This window comes from Dama dama, chromosome X (assembly GCF_033118175.1).
Source record: "Dama dama isolate Ldn47 chromosome X, ASM3311817v1, whole genome shotgun sequence".
In the NCBI taxonomy this organism is placed as follows: domain Eukaryota; kingdom Metazoa; phylum Chordata; class Mammalia; order Artiodactyla; family Cervidae; genus Dama; species Dama dama.
Window position 1 is genome coordinate 36729591 of NC_083714.1, and position 17214 is coordinate 36746804.

The following is a 17214-nucleotide window of genomic DNA, read 5'->3' on the forward strand; positions in this document are numbered from 1 at the left end:
TTTTTTTTAAGACGGGAAAAAGAGCTACTTGAAGGACATCTTTAAATTTTCATCGGTTTATTAGGGCTTTTTGTTGTTGTTGTTGTTCTTTTAAACCACTAGTTAGCAGTCTGTGAGCCCAGGAGAAAAATAACAAAAGCTGACCCTATGGCATACTATGTGCGCAAGCACTATTCTATGTGATTTACATATATCAATCCATTTCTCTTAACAACCCTATAAGATGGATACCACTGTGATCTCCATTTTCGATGTCTCGAAACTGAGGGAACATAGGTAATCCAACGTGCTCAAGGTCATTGAACTAGAAGTGGGGGGAGCTGAGATTCAAACCCACGCAGTCTGGCATCATACATTAAAGAGGAAAGTGCTCAGTTTAGGTGTCGGGTTCACCTGGGCGAATTATGAAGAAAATCACTTATCTTTTCTGAGTGTGAAAATCTCAGAACTTATACAGGGCCTGGTATACGTCAGGGACGCTAATACACGGCTTACTGGCATTATTTCATTTCTACCTCACAATAAACCCGTGAGCTACTATTTTGATCCCCATTTTAAAGATACACACAGATTTAAGGCACAGAGGTGAAACATGATTCGCCCACAGACTGAAATCCAGGCAGAATGACTCCACTACCAGCTTCTCAGTTTTTCCTGGCAGTAAAACGAGAGAATGGAGGACCTAAAAGAGATGCCACGAGAGTACAATGAAATAATGGATGTGAAAAGGCCTCAGCGAACAAGTGCAAGGGATAAGGCCTACCCACTTGAATCACTGTTGAAAACTGGTTACCCAGGGCCCCTGGCCAACGGTTTCTAGTCCCAGCCCAGTCCCTTCTCCGCCCAACCCACAGCGATATCTTTGAATCTCTTTCTCCATCTCCTAGGATCCTGCCCCCAAACACTTGGCTGAGCGGTGGACCGGAGAATAGAAGGTACGCGCGCGAGCAGGAGGTGGGGCCTGCTGCCCGGATCCATCCTGGGGGTGGCTTCTACACATGCGTCCTGGCTGGGCGGCTTCAGCTGTCCCCTCTGCAGCCAATCAGGGCCCGCGGCGCGCTCGAGACGTATTAACGCCGAGTGTGTCGTTGCGTGCGAGGGGGGCGACGTAAGGGCGCTCCGCGAGCCCGTCTCTCCTCGAATGAAAGGAAACAACCTCCGGCGACAGAGCCCCGCTCTCAGGCGCTGCCGGAGAACCGAGATCGACTTCTTTCTCTTTCCCCTTACTGGCGCTTCTCCCCTTCCCTTCGCCTCTGGGCCCCGCCGGTGAGTCCCCACGGTACCCTGGGGCCCCCCATTCTCTGCCCAGCGGGGAAAGACAAGGAGGATGGCGGTGGCCAGGCCGCCGCCCCTGCCCGTTGTTAAGGGGGACTCTTGGTGGTCTCGCTTTATTGTCAGGGACCCCAGAAGCGCCACTCATTGAAGGCGCTTGGCGAAGAGGCTGCTGAGAAAAGTGCTTCGGAGGAGCGGAGGGAGACGTTAGGCTTAAGCCGAGACTTCGGGGGAGGGGGCGCAACATTTAAGGAGGACAAAATACAGGGAATTTTTAGTCTTTTCCATCGCTTAGGACATATTTGGGGAGGAGGGGGACTCCCAGTCTGGGAAGAGTGAGAGGAAGAATTGTTAGGATGACAAGAAGGTTAGCTTTTCGGAATGAGGAAAAACTCTGGGGTGGGGGGAATTGGGGGTGAAACTGAGATACGAAACGAAGACTGTTAGAGGGCGAACTCCTGGGGGGAGGAGGGTTCAAGAAAGTGGTAGGGTGGTCTTTTCCTGGATCCAGGAGGATTGGAAAAGGACAATTAGGGGACCCTGACTTCACGACCGAAAGGAACCCGCTAAAGTGTTTTAGTGGAAGATAGTTTTGCGAGTTTATCTAGCGCTTGATTAGAGGGAGATCTTGGAGTCTAGTGTGTATTGAGGAATAAATAACGGAGAGGATCCAGTACGTTCTGTGTACCATCCTTTATTATATGGACGAGCAGCTCGGCATTCTTTTGAAATTTCTTCGTTTCAATATTCTGCGTGGAAGTTGAAAAATCCTTTATTTTTGAAATGCCTTTTCTTTTCATCGGCTTCCTACGTAATATCAGGTCTTCTTCATACAGTTCAAATTCTTTCTCTACCCTTGGGTTTGAAACAACTGGAAAATTCCTTCAGTTTCCTTTTGAATAACCGCAAAAACAGTGCGAAGCATGTAATAATATCGTGCAACCAAATTCAGGTGCCCTTCCGGTTCGTCTCTTACTCGTTAATTTCTCTCCAGTGTAACTGATAGAAATACTGCTTCTTGGGTCATGTTTATATATATTTTGATCTGTATATTTCAACTTGCTTGCGTGTGGAATTGTTCGATCTTCCGGAACTGCAGTTTTTGTTTTGTTTTTCTATGAAAATGGTCTTTCAGATACCAGACATTGAATGAGCTCTCGAGTTGGTTCTTGAAGGCTCTCCTTGATGTTTCAGGTTTGCCACCTTGGTGCTTTACAGCATCTTGGAAAATTAGAAATGCACTGATTGCTTCAGCCTAACTAATCAGGCTTTTCTGTTTTTCAGACAGTGTTTCTCAGGCTGGTATCTTTGCCTATTTATTTCTGCTTCATAACATTATTCATAATGCTGTATTTCTTGTAAGGAAAAGGTTTCATTGTTGGGCGAAAGCATCAAAGTTTGATCTCTGCATGCCCGGAAAAGCCTTTTAGACTAGAATTAAAATGCCATGTATTGTATGGATCATTATGAACTTAATATTGGTCCTTGGAATGCCCTTTTTCTCCTTAAGTAGAAACCACAAATGTGACAGCATTAGATAGAAATCTATATTTTTATGATAAAGACATTTTTTGCTAGGAGTCATTGTTTCCATGATGTTCTCCACTTCATGTTTTACAAGGAGGTTGTAAAAAAAATTAGCAAGATATGCACAGATGCATTATTTGAATTTTAGTGGAAAAATCCATTTAGTCATTGCACGTTGGGGAAAGTTTTTAATTGGTTTGGTGCACTTTTGTGTGCGTTTCTGTTCACTTAACAAATTCTATTTAGACTGATTATAGAAAAGATACACTAGAATATTTTGGAATGCAAAATAAAGTGTACCTTTTTTTCTCTTTTAGATTTTGGGGTCTTTGATATCTAGTAAAGTAGGTTCTCAAAATTAGGATGAGACATTTATCTGTTTATAAACGGAAAGAGGTAGAATTCAATATGGGTAGAATTTTGGGGACACCATTTTCAGAATTAATTTTAAGAATAAAGAGTAATTTTCGAATCTAGGAATTTATCTTAAGCTGATTTTATAGCTTATGCTGGGGTTGTACAGAAATTACACATTAAGATGTCTCTATAGATTGGATTCGTAGTGGTGCCATCCTTTCAACTGGCCAAGGATGACCGGAAAAAATGCTGAATACATTACAGTGCTTTCAGAGTGTTTACTGTTCATTGCACAGTAGTAAAGAAAGCTAATTTAGAACTCAAGTAGCAAATTCTGGTGCTATTTATGAATTTTGGTGTTTTGCATATTTAATTCTAAAGATGTTGGCAGCTATATTCTTGATAAAGCAACTGAACACATATTTGCCTGAGCAAATGCAAACACACTTCCCCTTTTGTTTCTTTTGTTTCTGTTATGTTCTTTTTTTTTTCTTTAATCCTAAAAGTATTTGCTGCCTGTTTTCAATCAGTTTCACAGTTTATAGCCAGTGCTGTGAATACAGTACTGTTGTAAAGTATCCGATGCCATTTGAAAGAGGGAGGTATTTAAAATTGTTGATAGCATTAAGAGTTTGTTAAACCCATCAATGCAGAGACTGTCAGGGCCTGTGAAGTTTCGTTACACAGAAAAACCTAGATATAAATGGATGAGAAGACCTGTTTCTTTGTGACTTTATGTTCAGTTTTAAGTGTTTGTGTTTTTGTATTGTGGAGCACTGAATGGTTTGCAGCTACCACCTTGCTGGCATCCAGCTGCTGCTGTTCTGTGGGTGAACAAGTGCTCCTCAGAAAGCCCCCGTGTAGTGTTACTGAGTCCATCTTTTCAGCATTTTATGAAAAGGTTCAAATATATGAAATAATGGAAAGAATTTAGTAAGTTTTAAGATAAAAATTGGAGATTTCATTGGTTGTAATGTGTGTTACGGTAACCTGGGTCCTGAACTGCTTAGTCCTATTGATTTGGGAAAACGGCACAATTCAAATAACTGATTTTACATTTGTTTTTGTTCTTCTGAAGAATCCATGTTGAGACTGATGATCTAAATCTGAAACCTTCCATGTTAGAACTTTTCTTCCCTTTTTTTGTTTGACTATACTACCTATAATTGTAATTTTGACTAAACTGAAGTCTCATTCAGAAAAATTTCCCATCCTTTATATACAGTATTACTAATTTAAGTATGAAAGTTACTGCATATAGAACACCCCTGTCAGTTTGGAACTTTAATAAGCAGACTTTTGGAGTCAATCTCAGAGTCAGATAACATAGTTGTTTTTATAAATGATTGGTTCTTAAAGTCTATGTTTTTTAATAGATTGCTGTAAAACTTAAGTTTTCCTTTACTTGCAAAAGGAATACAAGAGCAAAAACGAATAAAGATGTATAAATGATTTTTTAAAACTTGAAAAGAACTCAAATTTTAAAAATAAGTGTTCCAAAGTCGTGGTTCTGTAAAATTAATTTCTCATTTGTTGTATTATAAATATGTGAGCTTTACAGAATTGTGCAATTAAAGAAATCTGTTCACTCTGGATATTGTGTAGTTCTCAGTGGATTTTGCTCTGCTCTTAGATATATAATTCTTTGTCTCTTTGAAGGGGCACCCCAGTATACATGAAAAATGTTTTCATTAATTATGTCAGTAGATGATTATTTTAATTTCACACCTTGTTCATGTTTTCTTTATCCATGCAGAAGTAGTTCTAATTATTTCACATGTCCCTTAATTTGAGAGCAGTTTGATTTTTCCCAGTTACTTCATTAATTTATCTTTATGCATAGATAGTACACTTTTTAAAATTACAGAGGTTTCAATGTTAATTTGTCTATACTAAGTAGCTATTTTTAGTTATATATATTAAAACCTAGGTCAAATATTAAACAATTTACATGAATGTGTAAATTGATTTTTAAAATAAATTAACCATTTTGTTGCCCTTCTTATCCTCTGTAGCTTTTCTTGAGGCATAAAGTGGCATTCTAAAGGCAATTTAAAAATCATGTCAAGCTCTGTTGAACAGAAAAAAGGGCCTACAAGACAGCGCAAATGTGGCTTTTGTAAGTCAAATAGAGACAAGGAATGTGGACAGTTACTAATATCTGAAAACCAGAAGGTGGCAGCACACCATAAGTGCATGGTAAGTATGCTCGCAGCAACCAAGAGACCTGAAACCAGGAGAATCTTAACAATGAATATTCCTGAATACCAAACAAAACAACAACAAAACTAGTTAAACATCTAAGAAATGGTTCCTCATTAATGTTGTGTCATTTTTTACTTTAATATTTCCTCTTAAATTTAGCATCTTAGTCACTGTAAATTATGTTTCACTGTAATTTCTTTTTATATGAACCTTAATTTCTTTTAAATGTAATTTATAGCTCTTTTCATCTGCATTGGTGTCATCGCACTCTGATAATGAAAGTCTTGGTGGATTTTCTATTGAAGATGTCCAAAAGGAAATTAAAAGAGGCACGAAGCTGGTAAGTTGCTATTTCTGCCTCTTGAGAATAAAACTTATTTTAAGCTCATTAAGGAGGAAATTGCTTATTTTAAAGTGTATTGCCTTATTAACTGAGTGTAATTTTTTTTAAATTGCAGTCTTATTTTTCCCCCAAATCAGCAAATTGCAAGGCTAGTTTTAACTTGTCTGCCAATGAACAAAAAAGGAGTAAATCAATATGTATATTTATATATTTTTTTCCAAAAAGTATTAAAATCTTTTTGGGGGCTGTGTTGACTTAGAAACAAGCAGTTTGCTTAATTTGAATGTTTCATGTTAAAGTCATCATTCAAGTTTATTTTCATAATTAAAATTCTGAAATGTTTTTACTTTACATGATAAAGTAATTGTGATCATTACAAATGAAGATGACAGAACCCTTTCGACAAGAAAATGTTAGCAGTGTCTGAACAGCATATTTTACTGTGATTCAGTTATACAACACAGTATTTATGACTTTGGATAACTTTTGGTGAATTTTCCAGTTTTTCTGAAACTTCACCAGTGTAATGTTCCTGCAGTTGTCTTCACTACCAAGTAACCAGTTTGGCAAGATACTGTATTGTTCTGGTGGAAAAGTAGTATTGTCTCACGTGGTATTTGATACATTATAGTTTACATTGCAACAATTTCTTATTTGGTTATTTTTCTCTTCTGAGCTCTTTATTGAATCCGTAAATGTACCTTCGGTAGCTTCACTATCAGGTGTTTCATTATTTTAAAGATGGGTTTGGCAGAACATATATCTATGTCCTTAGACACTGAGTAATCTCATTTCATAAAGAATCTGATGGGAAGGACGGCTGTCATTTTTATATCGGGAATAATCTATTTTGAAAAGTAGTCAGTTTTCTATAGTTTAAAAATAAAAGCAGTATGAAGAAGTTCAAAGAGAATATTTGAGATTTGTTTTTAGGATAGTCTTAAACTCTAGAGTCACTATAGGCAGAAATGGGAATTCAGAGGTCAGACATTTTTGTTGTTGTTGCAGTGAGACCTTAACCATGACAATGTTTATCTTTCCCATCCCCCAAACTACAGATAACAATAGAATGCTCCATTTAAAAAAATGTAATCTTTTTTTCATTTGGTGGTTTGAGATTTCTTCATGTTACTGTGCTTGCTGAGTTTTGAGAACCGGAGCAGGATGTTTTTATTTCCGAGTCCTTAAAAATCAGTTTGGATATGAAGAAAGAATACTATTTACTTGAAACTAGTTGTATTGTAACCCTTATCACCCGTTGTTTTTTCCTTGGCATGATGAATATTCATGGAAAATGTGTCTACACCCTGACTTGTTAGCATTGTTGTTATTCTACACTGGCTGCTCTAGTCAGAACAGGAGTAGTTTTAGTCCCTGATGTTACTGTGTTACTAACAAATGCGATGCCTATTTTTATAAGCAGCAGTAACATACATCTATCAGTATTGCTAAATTCAGTGGAGATTTAATTTATTTAAATTAGGTAAAATTTCCCCTTTGTGCAGAAAGCATCAGAACTTTGTACAAATTTCACTGTTACAAATTGTCTTGATTAATTTTTAATGGCAAGATGTAGGGAGTTAATTTTTTTGCCCTAGTGAGTTATAAATAACTAAGCTTATTCCTTGATCTAGGAAGTAGAATAGTACTAGAAGTTAAGACCACAAGCTATAGTAACAGACTGGGATTTGAATCCCAGCTCTCTTACTGACTAGCTGGGTGACCCTGCACAAGTTATTTACTTCTCTCTGCCATGTCTTCTTCACCTGCCTAAAGGAGATAACGATAGTCCCTGCTTCCCAGGGATATTGTGAGAATTAAAAAGAAACTCTACAGGACTTAGCATGGTGCATGGCACATAGTTAAGACTTGAAAAATGCAGCCCTGTTGTAGTTATTGTTCATAAGTAATAATAAGATCCTGCTAATATTGTTGTAGGCTAATGAAAAGCCTACTGGGTTGAGAATTCATGAGGCCTGTTTTGTTAATAGCAGCCACCGATACATTATGTAACTTTAGACAAGTCATTGTCTTATTTGTATTTTTACCAGCAGTATAAATGGATAATGCTGTATCACTGCTTGCTATCCAGTGATGTTGCATAACTAAAACGTGCTATAAAAGATGTAAAGAGTTACCTTAGGGAAGGTTTTTTCTTTTCTTTTTTGACACTCCCCGACCAGGGATTGAACCCGCTCCCTTGGCAGTGATATAGCGGAGTCTTAGCCACTGGACTGTCGGGGAAGTTCCTTAGAAAAGGTGTTTTGTAGCCAAAATTTTGAGGCTGTGGGCATCCAGCCTTCAGTAATAGTGGCAGAAGGAGAGAACTTTTGAGCCAGGTATATAATTTTGCTCCCTTTCCTTCTCTTAAAATGTCAGAATTTAAATAATTTACATATGGCCTAGGACTAGAGTAGCATTTATATGTTAATTTTTTTGAAATAATTTTTAAGTCTCCTTTTAGCCCTTAGTTTTGGCCCTTCCACTATCATTTTTACATGAAATATTACCAAGTAACCAAAATTCCAGATTTTGGTTTTCTTCTTTACTTTTCCCTGTGTAGATTTATCTAAGCAATTAAAAGGGTATAAATCAGAAAGAAAGACAAAAAGTGAAGAGTTTCATGTAAGTAGGTAAACTGTATGAAAACTAGATAATCAGCTTTCCTAATTAACTTTTTGGGCTTCCCTGGTGGCTCAGATGGTAAAGAATCCACCTGCCATATGGCAGAATCCCCTGGACGAAGGCATGGCAACCCACTCCAGTATTCTTGATTGGAGAATTCCTATGGACAGAGGAGTTTGGTGGACTACAGTCCATGGGATCACAAAGAGTTGGACACAACTGAGCAACTAAGCACAATTCACTTTTTAAGGCGTTTTATCTTGTGAGTCTCTTTGCCCTGGATCTTGTTCATCTAGATTTCTAGGTGAGAAGTGGGTCAATACCCACTGAAAATAATGAAAAGCAAGGGTGCTGGTCCATAGGTGCTTTTAAGGCAGGTTCAAGTCTGTATCTCGTGCTTGCCCGAAAGCAAACCATAAAGAGAAGAGGCTGGGATGTAAGGTGTAAATATATAGGTGGTCAGGTGCGTCAGAGTCTTGAGAGGATGGGAAGCCACAAAAAAAGAAGTGGGTACAGGTGGCTAGTTTCTGTGTTCTTGCTGCCATAGTCCATTTTCCAAGATTATCATGTCAGCCACAAGAATTGGAGAGAAAAGCCATTCTGCATGAACATGTTTATCTCTTTTTACATCAAGACATTTGCCAGCATATAAGGTTTTTATAATTTGAAAGTCTTTTTGCATTTAAGACAGACTTTTTTTCCAGAATGGTTTCTAGTTCCTGTTGAATCCATATGTGGAGATACAACATCTGTACCATTTATTCTTGTTCTCCAGCTATCTAGCCAAGAAATGCAAATTTCCAAGTAAAATTATGAGTTATTGTTGCTGTTTTCATTTTGTTTAAGGAGACACTTGGGAGGAATATTGAAGAACAGACTCTTGATGAATGAAGCTAGGTGGTGAGATCCTTAAGAGTATCTATGGGGGAATTCCCTGGCAGCCCAGTGATCAGAACTCACTTTCACTGCTGGGCCCAGGTTTGAGCCCTGGTTAGGGAACTAAAATCCACCCCACCCTCTCAAAAAAAAAGATATCTAGATCGAATAATTAACTGTTTTAATTGGTACCTGTGTCAAATATATCAAGGACTCTTTTTTTTCCCAATTATTTTTATTAGTTGGAGGCTAATTACTTTACAATATTGTAGTCGTTTTTGCCATACATTGACATGAATCAGCCATGGAATCAAGGACTCTTTAAGACTGAAAGGGGTTAAGAAGCCATTTAGTTCGCTTTCCTTCCCCTTAGGCAAGATTACCTACAAGCCATGTGACAGATATTTTTTGTCTATTTTATGTTTAAATATATTAAGAAATTGTGATTTCTACCCAAGCAAGCTGAAACAAGACCAGTATTATATAACACTCTTCACAATTGAGAAATTTGTCCTTCTATATAAATCAAATATCTCATTTAATTTAGAATCATTTATTCTAGGTCTGTCTCTTTCCATTAAGGGAAGTATTTTTTTTCTTGTGTTAAGAATGAAAAGTCCTTCATATACTTGATGACTATCCTCAGATCATTCCTAAACTTTCCCCTTTTTAAACTAAAGTTTTCTCATGTCTTGAGAAATCCTCTGAAAATTTTTCCTGTTTTCTTGTTCAGTAGCAGAAATAGCTAACATTTATTGAACCTTTAGATGTGCTAGGGACTTGCCTAAGTACTTTAAATACCTGATCCTTTTTAATCCTCACAGTCATATTGTGAGATAGGAAGGTATTTATTCTCACTTTACAGATTAGGAACCTGAGGCTCAGAGAAGTAACCTATGATCATATAGCTGGTAAATGGCAGGGCTAGAATTTGAATCCAGGGCCAGTTAACTCCAAAGCCAGAACTCTTAATCACTAGGCTATACTAGACTGTTTTTTAAGCTCCCTAACCCAAAATCACATTTTAAAATTAAAGCTTAATAGTTTTCTAATAAAGGTGGAAATAATACTGAATTTAGGACATTATCAGGCTGCTATTAATATAGTCTGTTAATAGCATTGTTAGTTTTTAGAACAAAAATCCTACCTACATACTATCTAAGAATATTCTGAGTCTCTGTTACCTGCAAGATATTTTTAGCAGCCCCTGAAAATAAAAAGACCAATTCAACAATTCTACATATTGACTTTGTTATTTACTCACTACCAGTTGAGTGCTTGGCTCCCCAGAGAAACAGGATATCTGGTTTTGAGAGATCATAATCTAGATATGATCTGCGTATGTGAATCTGCAGTATGACAATTTATAGATACTCCTTTTTATTTTGTGTGGGAGGAGTCATGCCAATTTAGGCAGCTAAGACTACATCCCAGAGATGGTAAGATTTAAAAGGGAAAAAAAGTATGAGTCCATGAAATAGGTTAACTATACGATAATGGGCCATTGAGACTGGCAATAATGGATTAGAATTGAGAAAGGTGGGATGATTGCAGTGTCTTTAAACATTAGACAGGAATTTCAACTCAGGTAAGAAGGGAAGGGAAGGGCAAAGCAGGATTTTTCAGGAGACAAGTGATATACATTGTGGAAAATGAAATACAATAGTGGCAGCATACTTGTCTGCTATACCTAGATGTCCTGCAGGCATCTTAAACTCAACATGTCTATTCCATTGTTCATCATCTCCCTGCCCTGAAACCCGATTCTCTTTCTGAATCCTTTACCTTCCTTCTTCCGTTATCACTCACATCGATTCTATTTCTGTGATGTCTCAGCCTTCTTTCTTATTGCGACCCTATATCCAGTCTTCCTCTTTCCATCCTTCCAGCATACTGCTGGTAATTACTTGATCTCTACCTTTATAACCTAATATCACTCACTCCCTGACTCTAAACCTTTACTGATTCCTTTCTGCCTATAGAATATCTACCCTTCAGAAGTCATAACTTAACCCATCATTTCCATTGTTTATCTCGTCCCCTATCTCATTCTAGCTGTTTCCTGAATATCCTCCACTTGTCCCCCACTGCTGTGCATGTACTGACGTTATTCATCTCCTAGCTGCCTCTCAGAACTTCGGTTTTTGAGTCCAACTCAACCTTCATCTCTGACATAGGGTTTAACGCCCTGCATTGTATTTGTTACACGTGGGCAAGCCTTTCTTCTCCACTGTGTTGTGAGCTCTGGGAGAGCAGAGACTGCTTTCTTTTTGCCCAGCATAGGATTAAGAGGGGGTAGGGGCTGGGGAATGCCTGGAAAACACTTAGCACGGTGCTTGACATCTCATTTGTGCTCAATTGTACTCTAGTAAGTGGGCACTCCTTAACTGTTGGCTGAATTTGAAGGAGGGAAGGGCTTCAATAGGACAATAGTGTGAAGCTTTAATAATGGGCTAGGTGTAAATTGACCATGGAGATAAGAGTATAGGCATAAAATTCTTCTGTTTTGCCTAATCAGTGTTTTAGTGTTGTTTGCAATTCTAGCTGTTTGAAGAGGAATGGGAGAAATCTAGAGGGAAAGATCAGGTTGCTTATTTGTTCTGGATGGTGAAGAGCTGTGTATGCCTCAGACAAGGGCATTTCCATGTTTCTTCAACCGTCACTCTCCCAGTGGGGTGTTAAATTTTTGTTGTTTTCCTTAGGCATTATATTCATCAAGGCCTCTAGAAATCATCTGTCTGTCCATTTATCAGATACTTAATTGAGCACCTACTTTGTACCAAGCACAGTGCTAGACACTTTGTATGCCATCATGAATAAATGTACTTTAGCCTTAGAATGTAAAGAATGCCACAGGAGATCTGGGAGAGAGGACCATAATTAATTCTACCTGAGAAATCAGAAGACTTCAGAGAGAGTGACATTTGAAGTGTGTTCCTTTGGGAAAATGATACTGTAGAACTCAAAGAGGGAAGAGTTTCAAGGAGGAGGAAGTACTTTTGACAAGTATAGAGTAGTAAATGCCAGTGCTATTTTTAAAATTTATTTTTTAATTGGAAGAAAATTGCTTTACAATGTTGTGTTGGTTTCTGCCATACAACAACGCAAATCAGCCATAATTATACATATATCACCTCCAGTGCTGTTTAGAGTATGTGGCTTATTTGGCATTCAGTAAGGGTAAAATGAAGCACCCAAAGTGTATAGAATGGTACCACTGCTTACTACATACAAAGAAGCAGAAAATGCCCAGTGACTTAATGGTGCTACTAAATCCTTAGATCAGGGATACTTAACCAGCAATCAGAAAGGAGGGTGGGTAGGTTGAAAAAGGTTCCCAAATGATTTTTGATCAGCACTCAGTTATGGATCATTTCCTTAGGACAGGGGTTGATGCACTTTGTATAAAGGATTAGATAATTAATATTTAAGGTTTTGCTAGCCATATTGTTTCAGTTGCAGTATAGACAGTACTCAAAGAAGTGAGTGTGACTGTGTTCCAGTAAAACTTCTTTGTGAAGACAGGTGATGGGCCAAATTGGGCTTGGCAGGATCCCTGCCGTAGAGTATTTTGGGGGGAAAACAGGTACATTTTTTCCAGAAGATCTCCCTGGCTTCATTGTCATCTGTGTAACTAAGTGAACATGCAACATGAAGGTATTCGTATAAATGTGAATTATTTTCAAAGCTCAGATTATGGCATGCAGATTAAATGTGCACAGATATTTTACCTGTCATTTATTTAAAAAATGAACTTTGTTTTACTTTGGAGGTGATTAAAGAGAATAAATGTGAGGCCAAAGAGAAACTTCAAGTCTAATGATGGAGAAAATCAGGTCTTTGGCTATTACTGAATAAATTAATTTTTAAAAAATGCGAGTTTTTTCTTCTTTGCCTTCATTTAATACTTCATTGCAATTGAGAATACTGTAAATTTATGTCATTATGTAATTACTTGTGGTAATGGAAGATAACCCAACCAATAATATAAAATAATCTATGTCTGATTTGGGGGGGATGTCTTGGTACTTATTTGAGCATGGATTTTTGGTATTCACAGATTAAATATAGCAAGCAGTATGGCACTTTAGAGTACCCTCAGCCTGTAAGACCTATATCTTAGAAGAGCTTAAACATAAAGATATGAGCTCCGAAAAACTCTGAATCTGAATCTTTCAGATAAATAAAACAAATTTCAAAAGCTCCAATAAGAGAATTTATATTCCTCATAATGATGATTCATAAAGTTGGATGGAGTTGGAGTATGTGATATTGAGAGCAAGGTCAGGAGACTAGCTTAAGTAAGAGCTTGATAGGCTTATTTATTAGTTCCTGGCCCTCTGATTTCTAAAAGACTTCTGAAATTATTTATTCAGTAACTGCTTAGATTTAGTCTGTCACTCTAGTAAAGTACTTTTCAGTGGCCCTGTTTTTTTTTTAGAAGCACTTGGAGAATTTAAGGTCCTAATCTATCAAGTCATTTTTTAAATGACTTAGACAACTTTAAGAGTTCAGTTTTGCTTTCTAGCTTTCCATTTAGACCTAATTATTTTATTATTAATAACTAGAGGTAGTGTTTTGTGTTATTAAAAAAAATACAAAGTGACAAACACCAGTGTAAGGTAAGCTGCTCTCATTTAATTTTTGTCTCATCTCCTGTGAAAATATCTTAGGTACCCTAGTCCCAACTCCAAGTGCTTTTGGTATTTTTTTTTCCTTACAGATTTTTTGGTTTTTGAAATCTCTTGCATTCTCTGTACATTCATAGCAGTTTTCTTGGAACAAGTGACTTGAGAGTAGTAACTACTTGGCTGTGAGAATTTATACCTATACACTTGTGGTCAGTTACTCACATACATAGTAGATACACAGCAGTTGAGCTAGGCAAACTGTCTTAGAACTTTTCTTCAAGAGCCTTTTCTTCCTACGTGTCCTAGAAGTTGGCATCTCACTCGTTTTGCCTTGTCTCTGTCTATGGTCTTAATTGAGTTTTTCCCTGAGTTTCCCCCATAGCTACTAACAAAGCAGTATTTTTCCTTTTATTACTTAAGACTTCTTCCTTCTGTAGAGTGAATATCAGTCCTGGCCTCGATCAGTTGACTGAGGAGCAGATAAGTTCCAACCTCAGGCTCCTGCAGGACTTTAGCTAAGTCATAGTCCTTTCAGTTCTGTTCATCTCCTCTCATGCATGACTTCGTTCCTCTTTTGTTTGTGGACTAGCTCCTTGACACTGTTTGTATGGCTCAACTTAATATAGTATAGCTTCCCAGAGAGTAGAACCCTGGTTACCAGGGACAGGAGGAGTTGGGGAAATGGGAGATGTTTGTCAAAAGGTACAAAGCTGCACTTAATGTAGGATGAATAAATCTAGAGATCTGTTGTACAACATGATGACCATAGTTAATGATACTCTGTGGTATCCTGGAAATTTGCTGACAGTAGACTTCTGGGGCTTTTACCAATGCAGCAAAAAATGGCATCTATATTGGAGAGATGGGCATGTTAATTAGCTCAACTATAGTAATTATTTCACTATTTTTACATTTTTATTTTACATTTACATTTTATTTATATTTTACATTAAAACATGCTGTATATCCTGAATATATGTAATTTTTAAAATTTTTAAGAAAGATACTGTGTTATGCAAACATCTGTTGAGTCTTGTTTTCTAATCTCCCTAATTTGGAAAACAAATTGTTGAATTTATTAGGTCTACTAGATAGCAAACTGAATAGAGGGATAAAAGTAAAAGAAAAATCATTAACAACAAAGATATTTTCACCTCTATTTAAAGAACTTGAAATCAGGGTATAGGCAGGATAAGCTGAGAATTGACATTATACCTATCCTGAAGACAGGAAGTTGGCCTTCAACAGAATGTTTGACATTTGTATTTGATATGTGGGAAAAGACCTTTCTTCAAGGAGGAAGAAGTCCACCATTGTCCTTGAAAAATGTGTTCCCATCAGGTTAACTTTTATTTCTCCACATTTGAGAGCACTCTGACTGCAGTGCAAGCATGATGTTAAATGGCAGGTTAACACTCTTCTGATGAAGGCCCAATAGAGCCTATAACTGATTGAAGGGCAAATCAATGTTTTGTGTAAAGAGGAACACAGTATAACATCACTCTGGTCCAACCAGCTAGTGCCTTGCTGTGTCAGGGCAGGGGTTATTTTCCTATTATTCAACTTTTTTTTCCAGTAGAAGTCCTCTTTATTTTCCATAATATTTTTTAAAAGAAAAGTATACTAGCCACCTATCTAGTTTCCAAGCTTTAATTGGGATTTTTATGTCTTTAATTGTCTTTTTATCACTTCCTCATTCTCTCTGCTCATTCTCTGCCCCTTCAGCTGAATTGTTCTCAATTTTACCTTTTCAAATCAGACTTTTAAAATATTTTTAGACTTACTTGGAGATAATTATGTCAAGTCTTCAGGTGTTAAAAACATGAATGAGAAAAAATACGGTATATGATATTAAAATTTTCAGTAACATAGTAAGCTTAAAATCAAAATGTTTATTGAGTACTACTTGGTAGTCACAGTGTTTATCTTTAAGAAAACTTGGTCTAGAAGCAATGGGTGGATAAAATCTGTACATTTATAAAGATAATTAGTCATACAAAGAAGTAAAATGTTAAGAGCCAAAATGAATACTCTATCTTAAGTCCCATAGGAGTTCAAGTATTATTTCAGGGGTTGCAATATAGCAATGATATCTTGAACATAATAGTAGTGTTCCCATTCTGTATTCACAGGTACATAAGCAGATTTACATTTCATATTTAGTTTTATTATGGATAATATTTTGGTATTTTCTTCATACCTTCCCAGAATGTATTTACAAGCAGAAATACCTGCTGGTATATGAATGCTGCATAAAGTCTTGTAAATTCTTTCTTTTTCCTATAAATTCTAATTAAAAATTCCTACTCCTAACCTTGAGAAGAATCTTCCTCTCTCAAAACATTTTTATTGGTGTATCTTCCTCTTTCCTTTCTTCCTTGAGAGAAACTGACAAAATAAAAATGAGAATAAGCTTTTTCTCACTCAAAAAATTTATTTGTCCTGAGTTGCTGTAGTTAACTGGTTATACTTTAGGCAGGTTTGAATTTATGACCAACCAAAACACATTTAGATATATTTTGGTATTTGGTTTCCTTCTCATTCTCAATAAACTGAGAGATGGGGATTGAAATCATTTGCTGGAGTATTCCCCATGGTTTTAAAATAATTTTTCATATATAAAAGTAATGTCCCCATTGTAGAAAAATCAGAAAATGTAGGAAATTATGAGACAGAAAACCAATTAGAGATAGCCACTCAGCATTTCACTATGTTTACTTTCATCTATTTTCAAAGAATAAGGTTATAAACATAATTGGGGTCATAATTTGCATACCTAACTTTGTGTCCTGTTTTTTCACTTAATATTATGCATAAACCTTTTCCCATGCCATTAAAATGTTTTTGAAAAGAGTAAAGAACATTCCTACATATGGTTGTACTATAACTTATTTAAACATTTTTCAATGGCTGTTTTCCACAGGTGGTTTTACATTTGGAGTTATTCTAAATAATTCTTCAGTGAATGTGATTGCATATAAATTAAGTGATTTGTTTTGTAGACTAGGTTAATAGAAGGAAATTTATTGGATCAGAGAGTATATAAACTTTTAATAAGCTCTGTGATAAATAAGGCAAGTTGCTGTCCAGAGAGTATACCAATTTCCAGCAGTATCTGAAAGTGCCCATCTCACTATATGTGTGCCAGTGCTGAGCTGGTACAGGATTTTTAACAGTACCTCTCCTTTTATTTTTGCTTGCTCATTGCATTCAGTATTTTCAAAATGTACCTGTGCAAACCCATTTTCAGTGTAATTTCAAAATGAGCTACTTGCAGTACAGTTCTTAATGTAAGTAGTGGTAATGTTCAATTTATTAAGTTAAAAACCAGGTGACAAAATAATATGTACAGAATTACAGAGAAAAATACTTTCACAT

General features: G+C 36.7%; 1 protein-coding gene across 3 annotated transcripts in view; it reads left to right on the forward strand.

Moving 5' to 3' along the window:
* Window positions 1–1088: 1088 nt before the first annotated feature.
* Window positions 1089–17214, forward strand: part of PHF6 (PHD finger protein 6) — a 56076-nt gene continuing 39950 nt past the window's right edge. For all 3 annotated transcript variants that reach the window (XM_061138053.1, XM_061138054.1, XM_061138055.1), the window contains exons 1-3: window positions 1089–1266; window positions 5172–5355; window positions 5600–5701. In XM_061138053.1, the coding sequence (XP_060994036.1) occupies window positions 5218–5355; window positions 5600–5701 (240 nt within the window). In that variant the 5' untranslated portion in view covers window positions 1089–1266; window positions 5172–5217. The remainder of the gene's footprint in view (window positions 1267–5171; window positions 5356–5599; window positions 5702–17214) is intronic.